The sequence below is a fragment of the Protopterus annectens genome, chromosome 7.part0, assembly GCF_019279795.1.
Source record: "Protopterus annectens isolate FY-2018-M chromosome 7.part0, PAN1.0, whole genome shotgun sequence".
In the NCBI taxonomy this organism is placed as follows: Eukaryota; Metazoa; Chordata; order Ceratodontiformes; family Protopteridae; genus Protopterus; species Protopterus annectens.
Genome location: NC_056739.1, coordinates 1,339,901,493 through 1,339,926,375, shown reverse-complemented (window position 1 = coordinate 1,339,926,375; position 24,883 = coordinate 1,339,901,493). Strand labels below are relative to the sequence as shown.

The window sequence follows — 24,883 nt, the reverse complement described above, 5'->3', positions numbered from 1 at the left end:
CCCACAACAAGGCTACCAAACGTCAACTGTCTGGGAGAGAGATCACACAGAGGATTTCTTGCAAGATTTCTACCACTATGACTAGCACCTTAATAAATACTCTAGACATACAGGACAAACAAGATAACAGCAAACAAGATAACAGCACTTTGCACTGAAACTGGTGTTCACCCAGAGTTCATAGGTAAGTACTAGGCAATCAGTATGCAGACTATTACAAACTTAGCCAAAAAGCCGTATTCAAAAATTCCCTCCAGCCTGAAGGAAGTCAATACAAGACAGACCGAGGGAGAAATTCGGGCTGTCCATCCAATTATTTGTTTACCTTGAAGTTGGCAAGGGTGCTATTCTGTTTGACATGTAGTGGAAGTTTATTCCAGAGGTGGGTGATACACTGGGATATGACTCTGTTGTGCCAACATGTCTAATTTATTTGTTGATGAAGGTTTAGTTCCTTAAACTGGGTATGTGAAAAATCATTTGTTTTGTGAAGGACCAGGAGATCAGAAAGTATTTGATTTTTTTTTCATCGCTTGAAGGGCTAGTCATGGATTCCAACAATGGAGGGTTGGGAGGGTGGCCTAATGGTTAAGGTGTTTGCCTTACAAACACAAGGTGCATGGTTTGAGTCTCACAGGGGATAATTGGCTAGGCTTAAAATGACTCGCAAGGGTAGTTAGCCTAGTACTAATCTGATTCTGAAGTCTACAAGAAAATAGGTACACAGAGAGGACTGTCAATCTGTCCCGATAACCAAGATATTTATGGCCAATGATTTTTTTTTTAGCACTCTCAAAGGTCTCTCAAGATGACTGATCATTCAGACAGATACATGTCAAAAATGGAGAATGTCGACATCTGTGCTGTAACAGAGACCTAGTTTAAAGAGGCAGAAAGCACCCCTGCGCTCCCAAGCTACAACTCATTCCATACCTTTTGGCCCCAGAATACGTCCAGAAGCGCTAAAGGCAGTGGTGCCTCCATATTCTTAAAGGATACTCACACCTCTAGACTGGTAGCCCAGCATAATGCATCCAAGATACTTCAGGTACAACTAACACTGGGTAAGATGTCGATACAAGTCATAGCCTGCTACAAAACCCCAAACATATCCCTAGACTCTCACTCCAATTTCCTAAGTACCCTGGAATCTATCAAAGTCCAACCCAACACTCTCATACTGGTGACTTCAACTACCCTTCCATCAACTGGGAAAAATATTCAAGTACCAATGTACAGGCCCAACACTTTCTTGAATTTATCAATTCCAATGCCCTGGACCAGCTCATTCTGACCCTCACTAGAGGAAGCAACATCCTCGACCTGGTTATCACCAACATAGGATACCGCTGCTCCACACCTATAGTCAATTCCTCCCTGGTTAAATCCAACCACAAACTGATCACCATGGATAGCTCCATTTCACCTACAACCACAGCTAAGGTCACCACCCTGAAAAACTTCTCTAAAGCTGACTTTGGGCTCCTAAAACCAGAGGTGGCTAACTTCTTGGCACCCATGCCAATGAAAAATAGCTGCATGACTACTGAATCATACACCAATGCACTGTATGAGCATGTACACAAATGCATGGACCTTGCCATACCAAATAGAACTAAGATGCTCTCCTCCTAAAAAAGGAAGCCAATCTGGTTGTCCCCAGCCATCAATAAACTCTACAACAGAAGGAAGAAACTGTTGCAGAAAAAAATGAAGTCACAAGACTGGAAAACTTCCCTTATCAGTCTCAACAAAAAGCTGAGATCCCTTATCAAATCCTTTAAAGCCAGCTATGAAGGCAGAATTGTGGCTGACACCAAAAACAACCACAAAGCCTTCTATAGCTATATCAAAAACCTCCAAGGCAATAAACAGATCTGCTCTGAGTTATTGCACAATGGCACCTCCTATACTGAGCCAATAGATAGAGGCAACACACTGGCCAACAGATTCAGTGCCAACTTTACCCCCTCCCCCCAGGGGCCCTATCACAATACCAGAAGAAAGCCTGGTACCCACCATTTCTGCAGCACAGGTAAAAGCTGCATTGTCCAAAGCCAAGAATACAGCATCCATGGGACCTGATAGTATACCTGGCTGCGTCCTACATGAGCTACAAAAACTGGCACCACATCTGTGTGCCCTGTTCAATCATAGCCTTACCTCAGACTATATCCCTAACAAATAGAGCACTGCTACAGTCATCCCGTTCCATAGAGGAGGAGCAACTACAGACCCAGGGAACTATCGCCCCATTAGCCTGACAAGTCTGGTATGCAAAGCTATGGAGCGCATCATCATGGACCTGCGTAACAAAGATATAGGCAATCTCCAAACTCTTGACCCCACACAGTTTGGCTTTGTCAAGGGAGATCCTGCCTGCTGAACCTGGTTGACTTTTTCGAGGCAGTCACCAACGTTGTGGATGAGGGTAAGGCAGTGCATACAGCCTACCTCGATCAGGCCAAGGCCTTTGATGCCATTCCCCACTCAGGTATCACTGATAAACTCAGCAAACTAGGCATCAATCCTTACATCACTAGGTGGGTTGCAAACTGGTTCACAGACAGGACCCACAGAGTGAAAGTTGTGGATTCCAAATCAGACTGCCGACCAGTCACGAGTGGAGTCCCACAGGGCTCGGTCCTGGGCCCTCTCCTGTTTGGCATCTACTTCTCAGAAGTCCAGGCCAACACAGGATGACTCTGGCTGACTAAGTCCACTGATGACTGCAAGTTAGGAGTCATTATCTACTCAAGTGATGCAGACATCCTACGAAAGGGCCTCTCTGAAACCAATGACTGGTGTTGGAACCATGGCCTGAAGCTTAACGCCAAAAAATGTGTTATCATCTCTTTTGGAAAAAACTCAGTTCCCATGCATTACCACATTGATGGGGGCCCACTGAACAATGAAGGGGCCATAGGAGATCTGGGCACCCAGGTCAACAGCCACCACACTGCCACTGTGGTCAGAAAGTCCTTCTACGTGGCACATCTTATAACCAAAGGTTTCGCATCCAGGAAGAAAGAGGTCATCATCACTCTCTACTCATCCCTCATTAGACCAATCATTGAATATAACTCCCCGCTTGGCATGTCCTTGACCACACACCTACAACAGCTGGAGAGGCCACAAAAGTACCTTACAAAAAGGATCTTAAGCCTTAATCACATGCCCTACATGGACAGACTCAAGAAACTTCAGCTGTTCTCAGTCTCTTATCTACTTAGAGGTGATCTCTGCTTGATTTACAAAGCCATGTCTGACCCAGCCTTACTTGAAATGTTATAACTAAAGAAATCCCGATCTGCCCGCACCACACGCACCAGAGATCACAACCTCATTACCACAATTAACAGAACATGTATTCCACATGAGACAGGAGTAGAATATGTTAAACAATATGTTGGGAGATTTTCCAACTTCTCTAATGACAAGTGCAACTTTTGCTGTGATCTGATAAATGTTTTGTTGAAAAACAATTTTTTTTATGTTTGATAAAGTGTATAAACAGAACAGAGGGGTTGCTATGGGGTCTCCAGCCGCTCCTTCGTTTGCAAATATTGTTGTTGGATGGTGGGAACACACATTTTTGGAACCTATTATGGGCAGATATAATGTTTTGTTTTTTTAAAAGATTTGTCGATGACTTGTTTTTCATCTTAGAAGGTGACCCCAACCAGGTGAAAGAGTTTACAGATTGTTTAAATTCTGGTTCTGAGTTTCTAAAATTTACTTAAATTTTGTGCCTCTTGTCCTCAGTCTTAAGTTCCAGTTCTTGTAGCTTGTTGTGATATTCTGGAGGTTTCAATCTGTTTTTGTAATTAACAAAACATGCTGGAGGGTCAGGTTCATCTCCCAAAGACTGCCCATAAGCTGGAATAAGCTTCCCATTCATGTCAAGCAGAGCATCTCGCTGGCCCTCTTAAAGAGAAATCTTGACGAGTGGATGGGTAACAGAAAGTTCAACCCAGGGATCACTCCAATTGCCCTACTGGATAGGGGCACAGTGAACTAACATCGGGTGGCACAATGCCTGAGCAATTTTTTGGGGCTAGGCTTGTAAAGGCTCCAGGCCCATTAGCCTAGTACATATCTATGAGCCTATGAAAAGAGACAGTAAATTCAGTAACAGGTCTGATGAAATACAAGTACAGGAGAATTAAGACTTCTCGGGATCCACAGGACATCCCTTTGAAAATTAGACAAACCAGACAGAAGACATTCCAAACTACTGCAGAGACGAGAGTGTCTAGATCACTTACTATAGGGTCTGATTGAGTGGAGTGTCACTTTTATGGTGTGGGAAAATGTGCTGTTTACCAAAATTAACTATACTATATTTTGTTACATTTAATTTGAAACCACTGTCCTTGTACCAGCTGTTAACAAGGTTTAACCCATGCTGGATCAATTATGATTTTTTGGATCTAAAAGACACACCTCTGGTGATCAGCCTATGTAATAGGAGTACGGGTGCCCAGGTTTGCCAAAGGAGAAAATGCTGCATTTCTTGGAATTTAGTTTGAGGCCATGTTCTAAGCACCACTTGTTAGTGTCACTTAGGGCCTCCTGGAGAATCTGGTGGTCATTTGGAGTTTTTCTGACAGCTCACAGCTTGCAGTCATCAGCAAACTTTATCAGCCATAGGACCTTGGTGTCAACCTTGTCACCACATGAGTAAATACTAAAGAGGAGTGGTCCCAGTAAAGATCCTTGGGACTTCCTGAATGGTATAGTGAATGTCTGACCACCTTATCTTTCATTTTCTCACAGAGTTCTGGCACTGGCCAGAATCCTGTATGGGAACCAACCTGTTGATCCCAAGCTAGACATACTAAACTGCCATCATATTACTTGATGTATGACTGAACTGAAGTTTTTCTCCTGCATCTTTATTTAAGTGTTTTACATTGTGCACTTCACCAGACAGTACAGGCAATGCAGACAAGGGTATTGGTCTGTTGTCTGCTAGAAACATGAACAGTCAATGACTTGCATTTCCTTAGGCATCAAAGTGGAATTTTTTCCACAATGAACCTTATGATCAAGATTTGAAGTGCTGAAGTTGCAAGGGAAAAACTGGCAGTGCAGGACATGCACTCCTATTCTGAAGTGTGATTTTATGGTATAAGATGGCAGGAGGTACGTGTGCGCTAGAGTACAGCAGCTAAACAGAAAAAAAAATAGCTAAGCTGGGGATTGTAGGAAAAGAAGAAGAAACAGTCTGTTTGCTGAGGAGGAATTCTGAAATCAGTCCCTACTATTTTAGTTAGCACTTTCACAAAACTGTATTGTCTTTCTATGGCAAAGACTCCTGCAGTTGTATTTAAGAGATCTAGCCAGAATCCTAAGTTAAGGACTAATTCTGGATTTTGCTCGAAAGGGGTAGACAAACAAGATGAGTTTTCAAAACATGGGGAATTAATTCTGCTGAACATCCAAGTTAGAAAGGCAACACCATTGAGATACACTGACACTGTTCCCAAACGAAACTAATGCAAAAGTGCACACATATTGCCAGAAAGGCAGATACTGCTGCATTAACTGTCAGAAGGCAAAATCCAAACAAATGTTACAATAAACGTTTCCCACAAAACAGAAGCTGTTCTAAAAGTTCCATTTCTAAACAATGCAACGTTTTAAAAACTTAAACTAAAAGAAATACTTATCAAAATGAAAAAAGAAAAATGTGTTACCTAAAGACATCTAGAAAGGTTTTTTACTCTGTCTTACCTTTAAGAGCTCCCAAAGGGGAAACTGTACCAGCGAAAAAGGAATCTAAAATTAAAACAAATGAATATATGTGAAGTATCATAACAGAGTACGGCATTATAACACATATTTTACTTTTTATCTGGCAAACCATCCGGCTATATTCTAATTTAACAAGTCCTTAATGCTATGTAAGTTCTCCAAGCCATACTATATTTACTCCATGGCAAACAGAAGTTATCCAGCAATGTCATTTTTAAACTAGAAACAACAGAAATAAACACAAAATGAATTAGCAAAGGTTTCAATAATTACCCAAGTGCAAGTTAAAACATCACAGTTCTTGCAGTACTTCACAACTAATTTGACAATTTTAGTGTTACATGTGCAAGTATTACCCAGGCATTCTAGCATTAAAAAATCCAAGGACTGTAAGGTCAGCTACTGGTGTTCCTTGTGACTTCAACTAACTACTATTTACAATACAGTTGTAAGCGATGTTCAGTGTAAACACCCATATTTATTTTTTATGATGCAGTCATTTAAATCTTATAAATCTGAAAAAGCTCCTCAAGCTACAGTTCTATTAGCCTTAAAGTTTCAAGATTCATGATTACATTACAAAAGGGAAAAAGCTGCTGAATTCTGTCATTCCCATAAGTGTGCTGACTTCAAGTAACCTAATTACTGCTTCACATGTCCCCGTCTCCTAAAGCAAACAAAACTACCATTTTCCATCTGCAATGATGAAGGATTTTACTTATTTACTGCTCTTTGACATATTTCCTCTAACAGATATTACATGTAACCAATCTACCTGATTTTTTTCAAGAGTCCATGGTACCTTTTTCTCCCATGCACCCCTGCTTTGAAAACTCTTTTAAATACTTATCCCTACATATCTTCTAATAATACATGAAACTCCTGCTAGTCTTCCATTATATCAAGAGTTATCGTGTTTGATGCCGATCTAGCCTTCACAGTTTCTTCTATTTAAAGAATAAATTCCCACTAATCCTTAAGTACATCAAGGCTTATCAGTTTTGATTGTGGTCTACTTCTGTATGCCATCCCTTCTCTTTCTGACTTTGTTGATAAACCTCTACATGTTCATCATACTTATTTATCATTTCCTGTAAGGAATCAAATGAGAATAGATCATGCCAGCTTGCTTCAACTGGTGCAAACAAACAAGCGCACTAGCATCTCATTACAATTAACTAAAATAAGCCTCCATAAACATCTAATAATTCTACTTTGCCTACAGTCCTGTTCAAATTGAGCCTGAAATTAAACCTCCAATCAACTATCAAACACAGCTGGTTTAATTATGCTCTTATTTGCATACCCCTACCATTTATTATTTATTCTTTTCTTTAGCCTAACATTTACAGCTTGTGTGTTCTCTTCGTTTACTTAAAAAGATATATTTCTACATATTCCATAACTTAATAAATATAAGACAGATGTCTTATAGAACTCATTTGCATTTGCCATCCTACTAGTTCCAACATTATTTATTTACTTATTTATTTAAAATGTGTTTACCGGGAAAGTCCGACTGGGTCAGGAAACCATTTTCAGCGGAAGCTCAGAGAGAAAAGCTCGAAATGATACATGAAAGTTAAGACAATTTACATGAACAAGATAAAAAAACAAGTATTAACGCACACATTTATAATAATTGAATACTAAATAAATACAGAGAGGTAGATGCAATAATAAACACAAAATAAGTACAAAGAGGTAGGTAAAATAATAAAACGTACTAAATTAAAGTGAAGGGGTAGATTGCAAACTCTTTTTTTTTTTTTTTATATATATACATCAGGTAGGAGTAAAGTAATGAATAAGGATCAGAACATTAGATCCAAGTAGATGCTTAGAAGGATGGGAAAGTTAAGGGTGTAGAAATATTGAAAGTCTGTTAGTCCAATATGCTAAGTGGTTAGTAGAGGAAATTCCTGTTTTAGGGATAGAAAGGAAAGTCCCTAGAGAGTGAATGGAGTTCACCTGTTAGGGAAAGAGCAGGGGCAGGTCTGATGACACAGAAAAAGTTTTTTGAGGTGTGTCTATTGTTAAAGCTTTCAATAGTAGTAATGTCTGTTGGCAGAGAGTTCCAGAGCTTGGCGGTGGCATGAGAGTATAGGCACTGTCCAGCTCTTTTGTTTGGAATGTAGACTGTTAGGAGTTGTTTGCTTTCAGAGTGGAGGGCTCTTGCAGGTATGTAAGGTTTTAGGACAGATTTGAGGGCTGGGTAGCTATCGGATACATATATCATTTTATGTGCAGAAGACAGCTGTACTAGGTATAGGTGTTCTGTGAGCTCGATCCAATTTAGTTCTTTCAGAGCTAGGCAGTGGTGGGAACGGTAGGGATAACCTGTGGCGAATTTGGCAATTTTATGGTAGCAGGATTGGAGCTTGCTTTTAAGAGAAGATTGCAAATTGGTTATTATCAAGATACTTTATCACTAGCTTCAGCTTCAATATCAGATATAACACAGGGCTGAACCCAGCCATGATTCCTGGACCCCATGCTGCCCCATGACTGCTCTAGTTACTCCGGCATATTTTAGCATCCAGGCTCCTGCTTACTGCAACTTCCTTTGTCAGAGAATATTTAATATAGTGCAGGAAACCACAAGATACAAGCTCTTCCTCAGGTCAATGTCTATCTAAAGATAGAACACAGAGATGCAAAATACAAACCTTTATCTGCAAAGGTTAAAGATGATAAAAAACAAAAGAAGTCTCTCTCATCTTCTAGTAATGAAAATATTTATTTACTTATTTATATTATTTTATATTTGATTACTGGTTTGGTCTGAAAAATTACTTAATAAATTTCCCTGTCCTCTCAGAAATCTGACCTAGGTAATACTTGCACATGAAACACTAAAGTTGTCAAAGTAGTTGTGAAGTATTGCAAGAACTGTGATGTTTTAATATACGTACAATTTTCAGGTCTTCTTCTAAAAAAACATCCTTTTTGTAGAAATAATGTTTTGTGGAAGAATGTTTCAGCTGGCCTACAAGGGATCCCTCATCTCCAAACGAGGGATACAGGCAATCAGATTCACTATGAGAAAACATCTCCAAACGAGGGATACAGGCAATCAGATTCACTATGAGAAAACAGTTCCATAATTTTATACTTTTCAGGATGTCTTGAAAGCTAACACTTGATGCCCAGATTCAGAAGCATGTGTCTGACAGATATTAAGACTTCCATTATGGAGCAAATCTAAGACATTTTACAGTATTTATTAAGCAGCAATGCTACTATTAGATTAAAAAAAAACATGTAGCTATAATGGATTTGAAAGGTGCTCATGATGCTGTAGAATGATGATTCACAAAGGACAACAATTTCATGGGTAGTTTTGAACAGGTTTAGAACACAATCTTATAATGAAGGTATTAGACTACTGAATGCTCCTCTGAAACATGATGATTTTGCACATATAATTTAAAAAAGCCACATGACTAAACCTTATAATCCCAAATTGGAATTGCAAATATAGTAAAGTCTGTGACTTTAGTTCTCTTTCTCCTCTGACCAAGCATCACTGCTTTTCTCTGCACAAAGATCACAGACTAACAGTAAAAGTTCAAGAATCATTATCTCTGAAAAACTCGTAACACAGAAAAAAGCTCAAAACCAAAACCAAGTGAAAGGTGTAATCCAAAGCAGCGAAGAGCGGCAAGAAACAGCGATAAGCCAGAGGTAATCTCCACAAAAACTCTGTAAAACTCCTTAACTTAGAATACTGACCTCCAACAGCAAAAATGTCAGACAAGAGGACAACCTGATTCTCTTTAACGAACAACAATCAAAATGCACTCACTGGTATTAGGACCCCCTGGGGATTCCTACTTCTGAAATAATTTATAGAAGTGCTTTAGCTGGCTGGAATTACCTACCCCATGAAATTTATAATGAGTTAATTCTGTCCATCCTTTGAAAAAAAAATAACTCAGCACTTCAAGCACTATCAATGCACCTACTTTACTAACAATAGCCAAGGCTTTTAACACTATCCCTTGCATTGACAGATAAATCTAAATGCCCACGTTGTCTGCAATTACCCACACTGAATTTTTAATTTGAATACTGAAATATCCGCTGACTGTAACTACTGTTTCAAGCTTTTTGGCTGTTACTAAATTTCAGTCTGTTACTAATTTTTTTTTATTTTTGGGGCTTTCCCCCTGGGCCTCCACTAAAAATAGGCCACTGGCCCAGTCAGACTATCCCGGTAAACAAAATTAAAATAAATATCCACTAGCACGCTCTCTCATTTAAGTATAAAAGATGCATCAACAACTTCTTGATCTCTGCTGCCTCTCTAACACGCACCGACTCTTATTTATCTGGAAAACTTGAAACGCCTTGGTTATAATGCTGAGTTTTTCTCCACTATTCTACTTGTCGCTTTTTGTCCAGCATTTATGTATACATTTTGTTGTGGTAGTCTACTCCTTGCAGTGGAATTGCTTTGTACAACCTTACATGTTTCTTTCTTTCTTTCTTTCTTTCTTTCTTTCTTTCTTTCTTTCTTTCTTTATCTTCGTTTACCAGGAAAGTTCAACTGAGATAAAATCCTTTTTCAGAGGTGGCCCACAGAGAAAAGCTCCACATTTAATACCAGTCTTGACATATACATAAAATATAGTTACATAATATCAGAAGGAATACAAAATATTGGTAGGTGTACATACATGAGACTTTTGCTTTACAACAGCTTACACCAACATAATTTAGAAACGCAGCATGTACATAGCTTGCACAGGTAAACACAATGTCGAGTATTCATCAGAAATAAACATATTATTGTATATAGCAAAGAGAGCGAGATAGCATTGCAAAAGATACTGTAATATTACCTACGATTTAATGCAATTAAAATAACAAAAAGATCTTTATTTCTAGTACAAGCATAATAATATCAAAATTATGTATGAATTGTTTCTACAGAAATTATACACATTTAACAATGAGGATTAAGGCTATGATCTTTTAACAAGCTGCTACCTGTAAGCCAGTTTCTCAGTCTCCATTTCACTACTGTGTGACTGAGCAAGTCAATTAACCAGACAACGCTCCTTGACAGAACCTGAAAATGGGTCATGCGGATCAGTGCAGTATATTCTGGTTAACAAATGCAAAAAAAAAATTAGACAAATATTTTCAACTTACACTGTGTCAGCGGCCTAGGACATGGCCTTTAAACGGTCTTTTACCAGTCTACCTACTCAGTTAATTGGACTCTGATAGTGGCGGCGGCAGCTCCTTGTTGAAAAAGCTCAGAGAGAAATTCCAAAATCACAGGGATAGAAGCAGTGTAGGGATCTACATTCATTTTCTTTGCCCAAATAGAAAATCTTTTCCATTTACTGCCATACAGCTTTCTAGCCGAAGGTTTATGGGAAGACATAAGAATATGTGACACTGAGAATGATACATCATGAAGCCTGACTAGGGATGAAACTGGAGCAGCCACGCTGCCAACTTGAGGGTGTGGACTGAGGGATGTAGCGAACCTGACATGTGAGTCAACAGATCTGGAGCTGGGTCCAGGATCCAAGGATCGTTCAGGAGAAGAGGCTCGGGAAAGGGGAACCAGACCTGACGAGGCCAGTAAGGAGCAATGAGGATCAACTTGCTTCCCTGCCGACTGGCTTTCTGAATTACTTTGGAAATGAGAGGAAATGGAGGAAAAGCATACAGAAATCCCATGAGCCAATCGTGAGCCAGAGCGGCTCTGGGTGTCTCCCCCAGAGGGGGAATGAGGGAAAAATAGCTGCTGCATTTGGTATTGAATGGGCTGGCAAAGAGGTCGCAGCAAGGCTGTCCCCATTTGCGGAAAATCTGTTCCTGTATTTCCTGTTTCAGAGACCACTCGTGAGGCAGTAGGTTCACCCGGCTGAGCTCGTCGGCTATCATGTTGGTCGTTCCAGGAATGTGAGTTGCAACCAGAAAGCGCTGGGAAGAAATCGCCCATTCCTAAACTCGCATGGCCTCTCGACAGAGTGGGTAAGACCTGGTACCGCCATGTTTGTTGATATACCAAACTACTAATATGCTGTCTGATTGTATCGCAACAGTCCCGAGAGGAAGAAGGTCTTTAAGTGCTTGCAACGCCAAGAGCACCGCCCTCATCTCCAGAACACTGATATGCAGGTGAGCCTCTTGTTCTTGCCATATGCCTTGGACAGTCTTGCCGAGATAATGCCCCCCCCACCTGATCTGGGAGGCATCCATGGTCACAGTGGCAACAGGTTGGGCAGGAACAAAGGGAGCGCCCGTGATCAACTGGTTGGGGCTATCCACCAAAGAAGGTCCTTCTTGCATGAATCCATCAGCAGGATAGGATGACTCAGCGGGAAATATTGGAAGGACCATTGGGAAAACAGAAGCCACTGGAGAATTCTCATGTGCAACCTGGCTAAAGGTACTAATAGAATGGTGGAAGCCATAGTCCTGAGGTGCTGAAGAACCCACTTCGCTTTGACCTTCCGTAACTGGAGAAGACGTTGAATTTGAGAGATTAAGTTTTGTGCCCTGTTGGCGGGGAGACGAGCTGTCATGTTCACTGTGTCTACCTCTGCACCTATAAAAATGACAGATTGCGAGGGCAATAATGCAGATTTTTCCCAATTTATGGAGATCCCTAACTGAGCACAAAGTTGAATAGTGCCATCTCTGTTTTGGAGGAGTAGATGCCTGGTGGGGGCGGTCAGGAGCCAGTCATCCAAATACGGAAACACCTGGAATCCCTGATGTCTAAGGTGAACTGTCACTACTGCCATGTATTTGGTGAATACCCTGGGGGCTGTGGTGAGACCAAAGGGCAGAGCACGAAACTGATAATGACTGGCTCCCAGCCGGAAGCGTAAATGGCTCCTGGATGCCTTGTCCATTTTTATATGGTAGCAGGTGTCTTGGAGATCTAGAGAGCACATCCAATAGTCTTTCCCTAACAACAGGAGTATCGACTGCAGAGTTACCATCTGAAACTTGTCCTTCTTCACGGATTCGTTTAACCTGCTGAGGTCCAGTATTGGCCTCCAATCTCCGGTTCGTTTTGGTACTAAAAAGAACCTGGAGTAAGTTCCGGATCCTATCTGGTCTGCTGGGATGGACTGGATGACTCTTTTTAAAAGCAACTTGTTGATCTCCACAGTTGCCTGATCCCTGTGATTGGGTGGTACATCTGGGATCTTCTTGGGAACAAATGGTGGAAGGGAAAAGGGTATGATATAGTCTCTGGTAACAACTCTTTGTACCCACTTGTCTTGAGTGATATTTAGCCAGGCTTCTGGATACAAAGAAATGCGACCCCCGACCGGCCCCAGAGAAATGCAGTCGGGCCTCACATCAGGAGCGCTGATAAGGCTGTCCCCGAAAGGAATCACGGCCTTGCTGGTATTGTGGACCGCACCTGCCTCTAGGGTGAGGTCTACCATTTCCTCCTCCTCCTCTGCCTCTGAAGGAGGGTTCACCCTGTGTGTCTGGAAAGACCCTCTGGGACTTTTTGAACCACATTTTATCGCCCCTTTGACCTTTGGAGTATGGTCGAGAGGGAACAGTAAAACATACTCCCACGGCAGAAAGCATCTTTCCTTCTTTCTCACACCAAGTGAGTGTGTCCTTCACCTTAGAACCAAACAATGAGGAACCATCAAATGGGGCGTTGGTGAAAGTAGACTTGAACGGTTCCGCAAAATTACACAAACGCATCCAGGAGTGATGCCTCAGGGCAACTCCTGAACCCGCTGCTCTACTCGCTCCATCAGCCACATAGGAGATAAGTCGCATGGAGGAGTTAACTATAGAATTTAAGGTGGACAACAGAGCAGAGATCTTGTCAGGGACTCCCTCAGTACACGGACCTTGTATAGAATCTCCTAACTCCTTGAGGAGATCCCTCTGCAATCTCATGAAGTGAGTGAGATAGTTCAACGATTGAAGGGTAAATGCCGCTGAACTAAAGATACACTTCCCAAATCTGTCCATCTGTCGAGAATCCTTATTTGGCGGATGAACAGAGGAATAAGTCTCCGCCAGCTCCTTCTTTGTGGCCGCCACCGCCACCACCATGGCATCTACAAGAATGCCCTTAGAGAAAAACTCTTTACCAGGAGGGGCAGACAGAAACTTATTAGGTCTCCTGGGGACTGGCTCCACGGCATCAGGAGTATCCCACATCTTTCAACTAACTAGATCCATCAGTTTGTCAAAAGGTGGAGACACCCAAGAGGCAGAAAATTGAGACCCGAAAGCCTTCAGGTACACCGACTCCTCATCAGAAGGGTTGACAGTGGGCCAGTCGCACCTCTGCTTAAGAATCTTCAAGATGTCCATGAAGGAGACATCATCAGAGGACAACTTGCGGGACCCTTCCGACTCATCGAGGTCAGTGCCCGATGTCAAGGACTCATCCAGGGAGTCAACATGCTTCCTCTTACATAGCCTCTTCATGGAGGCTCCTCAAAAGGACATTCTGGGGAGGCCTCGGAAGAGTGGGGGCCACCAGCCGATGGCTCCTGAGGCTCAGGGTCTCTGCTGTCTCCGGAGAGAGTAGGGGCTGAGACCGAAGTGGGTGCTCTCTGGGGGAAGAGTACTGGTACCACTGGTAGGGGCTGGAGAATGAGACAGCATGCTCAGCATCTCAAATGCTGACTTCTCCGGCTTCGAAGACCTCCCCCACTCCAAAGAGACAAAGGTTGACGTCGGAGCCAGAGCCGTCGGCTCCGAGATAGATGCAGGGTCTGAGCTCACCCTGACCAACGCACCGAGAGTAAGGCTCGGAACCGAAGAGGATCGATTCCAACCCTCTTCGTCGGTGCCGACAGGAGAGCTTCGGCCCCTGGACACAACGAATGGCACCGAGCGTGTCGGAGCCAAACCTGGTTCCAAAGCAGCGACAAACGGAGCTGGAACCAATAGTACCTCCGGTGGCACCAAGCACTCTAGCTCTAAAGGGCCAACATGGCTCGGAGGAGGAATAGCAGACAAGGTCAAAGCTGGATCGAGTGGCTCCGGAGCAGACTGGGTCGGAGCCAACAATAATTTTGGTAAGGCAGACGACTTCAGGAGTCTCAACACTACCCTCTCCACATCTTCTTCCGAAAGGCTCCTGGAAGATCTGGAAGACATAGTAGGGGATCTTGATCTAGGGGGCACTGGAGACTTCAGTAACACGGAAACCGTTAGGGAATCCACAGACCGGCTCCGAGTAGCAGATTCAATTGCTGATTCAATCGGTTCATAGGTTGGCTCTGAAACGCTTGGAACCGACTCTGACACCACAATGATGCTCTCCTTTGGCTCCGAAGGCAATGGAGTCGAGGAGGCAGATTTTGACTGTTTAGAAGGCGGCTCCGAGACACCACCTGGCGCCAGAGAAGGCCTTTTTGAAGACTTAGATTTGTCAGACTTGGAGGAAGCCGAAGAAAGTACAGTTTTGTACCTACCATAAATGTAGATGTTCGAGTGCTAATACAGCTGCAGTAATCACAGATGGGTTTTCTGCCGTCAGGCGGGTCCTCGGTCGGCCGAATTCCAAAGTCTAGGTCCGGCGTCGGTTGTTGTCGCTTTCTTTCCTGACGTCAGTGTGGCAGGGGTATATAAGACACAGCCGACGCCATATTCTTCAGTCTTTCTTGCCCCAGATGTCAGGTGCCCCCAGAAGGAAGGCAATACATAAATTATATATGTATATAGTCAAGCAATGCAATATAATCAAAAATCAGTAGTTGCAAGCAAATACACCATAGAAGGATAACCCAATCAGGTTGTATGAGGAGGTGTTAGCCACTAGGCCTTTACCAAGAGGGGAAGGAGGGAGGGAAACCTGTACTGCAGCTGTATTAGCACTCGAACATCTACATTTATGGTAGGTACAAAACTGTACTATGTTCATCGTGCATACAGCTGCAGTAATCACACATGGGTAGAATCCCAAAGCTACGCACAGGGTGGTAGGCACTAGGTGGAACTGGGAGCAGCCAGAATGCCCTGCAACACAGCAGTGGCAAAGCCTGCTCTAGTTTTGGAATATAAAGGCAGGTGGTAGTGTTTTGTGAAGGTATGCACAGAACTCCAAGTGGCTGCCTCCAAAATATCTTTGGTAGGGACTCCTCTGAGGAAGGCTGTAGAGGTAGCTGTGGCCCTTGTGGAGTGGGATCTGATGCCTGTAGGAACAGGTTTGCCATGAAAGGAGTAACAAAACCGTATGCAATGGCCTATCCATTTTGAAATTGTCTGTTTGGAAATTGGCTTCCCTTGAGCTCCTACAGCATAGGACACAAAAAGTTGTTCTGATTTCCTGAAGGGCTGTGTTCTGTCCAAATAGTAATGTAGCTGTCTATGGATGTCTAAGGAATGTAGCAGCCTTTCCCCTTTGTTTTGAGGATTGGGGTAAAAGGTAGTTAAGTGTATGGCCTGATTTAAAGCTACCCTGGATACTACCTTAGGCATAAATGACGGGTTGGTTCGTAGGGAAACCCTGTCCTGATGGAAGATGAGAAAGGGCTGCACAGCCATGAGGGCTTGTAGTTCCGAAACCCTACGAGCTGAGGTAATGGCCAGAAGGAAAGCTGTTTTCCAGGACAAATATTGCAAATCTGTTGAGGCAGCTGGTTCAAAGGGAGGTAATGTTAATTTTTCTAGAATGTAGTTAAGATCCCAGGCTGGTATTGGTTGTTTCCTTGGAGGTCTTATATTCTTAGCTCCTCTGAGGAACTGTCTTAAAAGTGGGTGAGAGAATAAGGGTGGATCAGTGTTGTATTCTGCAGAAATGGCTGAGGCATGAATTTTGATGGAGGAGAATGAAAGTCCACTGTTCAACAGCTCAGCTAGATACTGTAATATCTGAGGCAAATTCAGTTTTCTAGGATCCTGGCCTTTTTCTCATTCCAAGCGCAAAAACGTTTCCATTTTGCGGAGTAAGCCTTTCTAGTAGATGGCCTTCTGGCCTCCAAAATGACATCCTGCACCTCTTTGGAGAGTAGGGTCTGTTGTGATGTTAAGGAATTTTCCATGCAGCCAGATTTAGAGTTTTCAGCTGACTGTGAAGAGTTTTGTAGCTGTGCTGAGTCAGTAGAAGAGGCATTAGAGGTAGGGTCCAGGGAGGAGTATGTGTTAGGCTCCTCAGGAGTGGGTACCAGTGTTGTCTTGGCCAGTCTGGAGCAATCAGTATCATCTTCGGTCTGTCTGCTCTTGCTTTCAAGAGCACCTTGGGCAGAAGAGGCAAAGGTGGGAAAGCGTAAACTGTCCATGCTGTCCAACTGAAAGAAAGGGCGTCCACTCTCCAGGCCTTTGGATGAAAGGTCCTTGAACAGAACTTTTTCAATTGATGATTCCTGTGGGAGGCGAAGAGATCTATGTCTGGTCTTCCCCACGCCTGGATTATCTTTGTAAACACTGGAGGATGCAACTTCCATTCGTGTGGATCTGTCATATTTCTGCTTAGATTGTCTGCCAGCATGTTTTCCAATCCTGGTAAGTACTGTGCTTGAAGATCGATTTGCCATTCCAGAGCCAAGTTCCAAAGTGACATGGCTAGCCTGCACAGGGGGTATGAATGTGTTCCACCTTGTTTGTTTATGTACCACATTACTGTGGTGTTGTCTGTTCTTATCAATAATTGCCCTGGATGCAGGAGGTCCTTGAAAATTGTAATTGCATTTATCACTGCTAGCATTTCTTTTTGATTGATGTGAAGGTGCTTTTCCTTTTGGGACCATTTGCCCTGAATGCACCTGTCTGTCATGTGCGCCCCCCAGGCGTAGTCTGAGGCATCTGTTGTGATGACTTGATTTGCTTGAGGCTTGCAGAATGGAAGACCTGTGTTTGTTTGGCATGCTTGGGCCCACCATAGAAATTCCTTTTGCAAACATGGAATTATTGGTATTATTGTTTCCAAACTGTGGCTGTGTTGAGACCATAGGTTTTTTAGGTACCATTGAAGTTTCCTCATATGCAACTTTGCACATGGGATTAGAAGAATGCAAGATGCCATGAAGCCCAGAGTCTGCAGGATTTTCCTTGTAGTGAGCCTGGTACAATTTGCTAGTATTTTGAAGTAATGAGTTAGTTGCCCTTGTTTTTCTGGCGTAAGATAGGCCATCTGGGTGTTTGTGTCCAAGTTGGCACCCAGGAAAGTTATTTTCTGAGATGGTGTTAGCCTGGATTTTTCCTTGTTGACTGTGTATCCCAGAGAATTCAATAACCGTGTTACATAAGCCAGATGTTCCAGAAGTATGTGCTTGTTGTCTGCTTGGATCAGGCAGTTGTCCAAATAAGGGTAAATTTGCATCCCTTGAAGTCTGCAGTAGGCAATTACTGATGCCAGGCATTTCGTGAATACTCTGGGCGCAGTAGATAAGCCAAAGGGCAATGCAGAGAATTGATAGTGGATTGAACCTGCAAGAAATCTGAGGTATCTTCTGCAGCTTTGTCTGACTGGGACATGCAGGTATGCCTCCTTGAGGTCCAATGTTACCAGCCAAAACTCCTTGCCCAGCATGGGAAGAAGCTGCTGTAATGTGAGCATCTTGAATTTTGGTACGAGTAGAAATGTGTTTAGGATGGGTCTCCAGTCGGTTCCTTTCCTTGGTACCAGAAAAAGTCTGGAATAAAAACCTTGACCTTGTTCGTGAGTAGGTACCTCTTGAATAGCTTTCATGGCCATAAGCTTTGAAATTTGTATTTGAGCCTCTGCCCTTTGATTGTGTGGCAGGTTCGGCATGCCTCTCATTTTTGGAAGAGTGTGAAAATGAAATCTGTAGCCTCTGTTTATAATGTCCAGGATCCATTTGTCTGTTGTGATAATATGCCAATTTCTTGTAAATAATGCGAGCTTTCCTCCCAAGGGTGCTGTCAGCTGAGACTTGCTTGGCATGAAAAGGGGGAAGTCATTGGGTTTGTTTCCTGTATTGCTGTGCACTGTCCTCGCCACCTCTTGGTGCTGGAGTTTGCCATTGTCTGCCTCTATATGATCCTTGAGGTTGTCCTCTGCCCCTTGTGTGCCTGTATCTACCTCTTTGTGGCTTGTCCGTGGCTGGAAAGGACCAGTTCTTTGAAGGCCAATTTCTGCTAAAACGTGGTGGTTGAACCTGTAGAAAAGCTTTGACAGTTTGCATAGATTTAGCTTTTTCTTCCATTTTCCGTAGTATCTCCTCAGCATTAGTACCAAATAGTACATCCTTTTGTAAAGGAGCATCTAGTAACTTAGCTTTAACATGGTCAGGCAAGGTTTGTTCCCTAAGCCAGGCATGTCTACGAATGACTGATCCTGTCACAGCAGCTCTACTTGAGGCCTCTAGGGCATCATAGCCACATTGTAAGGTGTGTTTACCCACTTGTTCTGCATTATGCATCATATCCTGCAACTCCTTCAAATCTGGTTGTTCAGGTTGAGACATTTTATTTCTTAGTTGTGATAACAGAAACTGCTGATATTTAAGCATATGGAACTGACAATTTAAGGCCCTCATGGCTAGGGTGGCCGAGGTATATACCTTTTTTCCCCACCTTTCTAAGGATCTAGACTCTCTTTCGGAAGGTAGTGGATTCTTAGCAGTAGAGGCCTTCATTGCCTTGGGGCCTTGAGAAATGGTTTCAGGGTCAGCATTATGGCTTTTGTAAAGAAATTGGTGAGAGTTAGGAACTCTGTAGTACCTATCAGGCTTGACTGGGGCAGGAGGCAGGGAATCCGGATTCAGGCAAGCCTCCGAGTAAACATCAAGTATGTCCAAGACAGGAGGTATCGCCAGAGGTCTGTGCTGCGGTAACAAAAGAAATTCCCTAAGTCTTTTCTTGGAATCAGAAAAGTCTTGGCCTTCCCAATGGAAGTGTTTCCTCAAGGTGTGCAAGGTTTCCCCAAAAGAAAAATCCTCTGGGGGAGATACAGAAGGAGTGGACTGCTCAGCATCCAAATCTTCAAAAGGGGAGTACGAGTGTTCCTCTTCATCAGAATGTTCTGAAAAAATAGAATCCTGGTCAGAAGAGGGAGAAGCTTCCTCCACCCTGGGTCTCTTGTCTGGAGGGGGCTGGGAACCCCTGATAAGAGTAATTAAATCCTCAGCCATTTTTAGCATCTGCTTTTTAGGCATGGGTCCTGGAGATGGGCCCTGTGCAACAGGCCTCTTGGGATGCATGGCTGATTTGGACTTAGTAAAGGCCTTAATGGAGAAGGAAGATGAGGGTCTAAAGACACCATGGGTGGAAGTGGACCTATCCACATTAGGAGGCTCAACACTCACAGTGGCTTCGGTGGTTGTAGTCTGGGTATGGGCCGAGGTACCTGCGGTCTCGGTTACAGAGGACACCGCCAAAGAAGTGTCGTCAGTAGTCAGGGGCTGCGTAGGCGCCTCGCTGAGAACCGGACCACGTGTAGCCGGTTTTGGCGTGGTGTCGGTGGAGACCGCGGGCCTCGCGTGTCGGTCTTTGTCCTTGCATTTTTTGGACAAAACGGTAGTCGGAGTATCCGACGACATTTTATAATCAAAGGCTTTACCAAAAAAGTGCTGGGCGAACTCCGCCCGACGCTTAATAGTGCGTTTATTGAAAGTAGCGCAAAAGCGACAGGCCGAGACGTCGTGGTCTGGGCCTAAACAAGGTATGCAGAGGGAATGGAAATCCTTATGCGGTATTTGCTTCCCACAAGAAATACAATTGTTAACTTTGTCTGACATCGGTCTGAGGCAAGAAAAGTTTCCCCAACGGGGTACTTAGCTTTAAAGAAGACTTCGGTTTCCAATTATTCGTAATTTCAGGAGCTGGCCGACCGGCACTTGCAAACTGCTTCTGCTTCGGGCACCGCGCGGCAAAAAAGACTGAAGAATATGGCGTTGGCTGTGTCTTATATACCCCTGCCGCACTGACGTCAGGAAAGAAAGCGACAACAACCGACGCCGGACCTAGACTTTGGAATTCGGCCAACCGAGGACCCGCCTGACGGCAGAAAACCCATCTGTGATTACTGCAGCTGTATGCACGATGAACATCTGGATAGAACTTCCTCAAAAGATGGTTTTAGTAGACCCTTGAGTGTAAGCTTGTTCTTTCTCTCCTGTAACACCGTAGGAGAGAAAGCATGGCAGAACAAGCACGATTCCTTCAGGTGGATGGCCCCTAAACAGTAGACACAGCTACTGTGGCCATCCGTTAAAGACATCTTTTGGGAGCATTTCATGCACTTCTTAAAACCTGAAGGTTTGTGCTCCTTACTCTCTTTAGACACACACGCGCACACACACACACACACACACACACACACACACACACACACACACACACACAGGAAAGGAAGGAGGAGGAGGAGAGAGGACTAGGTCCTCTAACTAAAACAGGCCTAGCCCTACAGAAGGAAGTACCACACACAGAAAACTGTATATAACTCTATATGGTAACAATTTTTAGGCCCTCTAATTAAAACGGGCCTAGCTCTACAGCAGGAAGTACCACGAGGACTAGGTCCTCTAACTTAAAAGGGCCTAGCCAGGTGGAACAGAAAACTAGGTCTTCTAATTTAAACAGACCAGAAAATGCACACACACAAAAACTGTATATAACTCTATGTGGTAACAATTTGAAGAAAATAACTAACGTACTAAGGGAGGAACTCCAACCCTTAGCAAATAACCAGTGGATCCCTGCCAAAAATATAATCTCAGATTAGGGAAACTAAGCTGCCAATAACTGTCTAGAAAAAACAACAGAATAACAGGAGCCCCTGTTAACTAGCAGCGGAAAACCGCCACAAACTAACAAACTACCTGATCAGGAAAAAAGTGCAACGACACCTACAAAGAACTCTAAACTGGCACACAGGATACCAGACTAACAACAAGTTTAAGCTAAGAATGCACCAAAAAGGGCAAACAACACTACTGCCTAGAATAATAGCACCCTACAACACAGTAATAACTGTAATACAAAATTTAAATAGAAAAATTTTGACAGCCAGAGCCAAGAGAAGCACAACCGAACTCGTCGACGTGGCAAACGAGATCTGGGGTTTGTACTGGTGCACTATGGGATACCTGCTTAGCCACGAGCCAACCAGAAGTATTTGAGCTTGTAAATTGGATGGTTCAGAGCCGAGGATCGGCTCCGAACCCAATTGTAAAAATGAAGGTGAGATTGGACTACACATCATCAACTCTCTCTCTCTCTCTCATTCAGTCATCATGTTTCCACCATAGTTAATAAATCCTTCTATTTGGTTCAGTTAATTTCCAAGGTGTACAAATCAAAGCATACTGCTCAACTGGAAAGGCCTCAGTGATGTTTATCCAAAAAATTAAGAGACCAGATAGATGTGCACACAACTCTCCTTATACTTAGTAGACTACCAGTTGTTCCAAGATGACCTGTATGTTGCAGTTTGAGCCATGAAAGATCCACTCCAATTTGATCTCCTATTTCTTCACAAAACCAGTGTCACTACAACCACTCATGCTAGGCAAAAAATTTCCACCAACAAATAAACAAGGCCCTCTGGACGGATGGGTTCCTGACTCAACATATTCTCACTATATGGAACAAGTTACCACTGCAGGTCAAGCAAACTACTACTTTGCCTTTCGGGCTTGTCTTGATGATTGGATAGGTTGATAAAAATGTACACTGGAAGGTGGGCACCATCAACTACTTGTAAAGGGTGGTAAGAACTTTTGAGTGGGCCTACATAAAGGTTCCTGTGATCACTTGCTTAATATTGTTCCTATGTCACACACATATACGCACGCGCACATACACGTGTGTGTGTGTGTGTGTGTGTGTATACATATATATATATATATATATATATATATATATATATATATATACACACACACACACTATATGTGTATGTATATGTATGTGTGTGTGTGTGTGTGTGTGTGTGTGTCTATATGCAGCCATAGATTCAGTACTTCAGAAAATTAAAGAGAAAAAAATAATGTTTTACTAAGGAAAAGCAAACTAAATTCAAACAATCTTAAAGGAATTCTTTCAGCAAGAAGGCATTGTGGCAAGTCAGTTTCTGAAATTCCTATGACATATGTCTACTTACATTTTCCTAGTACCCCATGCAAAGCTATATAAGGACAAAATGGCACCTTGGCAATCTATGGACTCAATCTGCAGATACTCTAAAATTGCTGATTCATGTTCTCAAATATGTGAAAAAAATAATTCTCGTTTTAAGGACATAAAAGAAATAATGCACATATCGGGACAGAAAGAATAGGATACGAGGACTGCCTTGGTCCACATGGGTGGGGCAACAGGAATAAAGAAAGAGAAGCCATTCTAGACTTCTAACTGGCAAATGGCTCGATAGTGGCCAACACATGGTTCAGAAAGAGAGAGAGTCACAAGATCACATACAAGAGCAGCCAACGCTCAACTCAGGTAGACTTCCTCCTAGTAAGGAAAAGGTACTGGGGTAGAATCCATGATTGCAAAGTCATCCCCAGTGAAACAGTCGGCCCACAGCATAAACCACTAGTTGCCACAATCAGCTGCAGAGCTGCTGGTCAGAGAAGGCTCTAAGGTCAACAGAGATCAGGCTTAAGATCTGGAAGGTGACTGGAGAGAAAGTACAGCAGTTCAAGGAATTACTCTGGGCTCTAGCACCCCAAGAAGAGGAGGAAACAGCTGGAGTTGAAGAAAAATGGCAGCGCCTAAAAAACTGTATGTGTTAAGACTACAGAAAAGATATGTGGCCGAGCCAGGTATGGAAATAAGGTACATACGGAAAGCTGGTTGTGGAATGCAGAAATCCATGAATTCATCAAAAGAAAGAAGGAGTGCAGGAAGAAGTGGGAGATAGAAAAGTCTGACCAGGCTAGGAAGGACTACTGGTTGGCTAAGAAAGGAGTTGCAATAGCAAAGAATAGGGCATTGGAGGCACTCTACCAACTTCTGGAAAATGACTCAGTAAGGGGCACAAAGAATCTATATCAGGTTGCAAGGCAAAGACAAAAAGATAAAGAAGATAGTCAGACACTCTTCATAAGAGATGCCAGCAACCACCTGTTCACCAGTCCACAGGACAAAGGCAGATGGAAAGTGTATTTCCAGCAGCTTCTGAATGAAGAAAACCCGACAGAAGCTATACTGCCCCAGAAACAGCCTACAATGAGAGAAGAAGAGTATATCACCTTAGAAGAAGTAAGAACCAGCACTAAGGAAAATGAAGTCAGGGAAAGCAGCAGGCTCAGACGAGGTCACAGCAGATATGATAAAGATGCTGGGTGCAATAGGGGAGAAATGGCTCCTGAGGGTACTAATAGCAGGGTGGAGAGAAAGGCGTAGCCCAGATTACTGGTGAATAAGCATACTCATGCCAATGTACAAAAACAAAGGGGACATCCACAACTGTGGGCAGTACAGAGGCATCAGACTCCTACCACACTGCATGAAAGTTCTGGAGAGGGTGACTAATAAATGGATATTCAGAGTAGTAGAATGTAAGATGGGAGATAAGCAGTTCGGACCCAAATCAGGATGCAGTACAATTGCCCTGATATTTGCATTGAGACAGATACTTGTGAAGAAGCTAGAGATGAGGAGAGAGTCCAACTGGGCATTCCTAGAATTGGAGAAAGCATATGACAAGATTCCAAGAAAGCTGATCTGGGCAGTACTGTGGTGATTTGAAGTCCCAGAAATACTGGTAGAATTAGTGCAGACTATGTACAAAGACCCAGTGACGTGGCAGTACAAGCAGACTCTGAGCTAGAAATTCAGCAAAGGATAGGAGAATGGAATGCAAATCTGAAGGCACATGGGATGAAACTAAGCACAGATAAGATGGTGGTAATGGCAGCACTGGGGAAATCAGAAGAAGCTGAGAATAGAGATAGAAGGGAAGATAGTGGCACAGGTAAACAGATTCAAGTATCTGGGAGGGGTGGTTGAGGAGAAGAGTAGTCTGACTAAAGAGGTCTAAGCTAGAATCAGAGGGGCTGCAGCCAACTGGCATAGAGTATCAGGTAGTCTATGACAGAAGAATGCCAAAGAAGCTGAAAAGTAAGGTGTACAAGACTGTGGTATGACCAGTACTACTGTATGGTACAGAAACTTGGGCAGCAAACGCAGAACAGTTGAAGAAGCTAGAGGTGATGGAAATGAAGTGCTTGAGAAAGGTGGTAGGATG

The 24,883-nt window shown here is 43.1% G+C and overlaps 1 protein-coding gene across 2 annotated transcripts in view; it reads right to left on the bottom strand.

Moving 5' to 3' along the window:
* SLC25A26 (solute carrier family 25 member 26) overlaps window positions 1-24,883 on the bottom strand; it is a 2,337,350-nt gene that overhangs the window by 944,066 nt on the left and 1,368,401 nt on the right. For both annotated transcript variants that reach the window (XM_044077958.1, XM_044077959.1), the window contains exon 6: window positions 5,740-5,784. In XM_044077958.1, coding sequence (XP_043933893.1) covers window positions 5,740-5,784 — 45 coding nt within the window. The remainder of the gene's footprint in view (window positions 1-5,739; window positions 5,785-24,883) is intronic.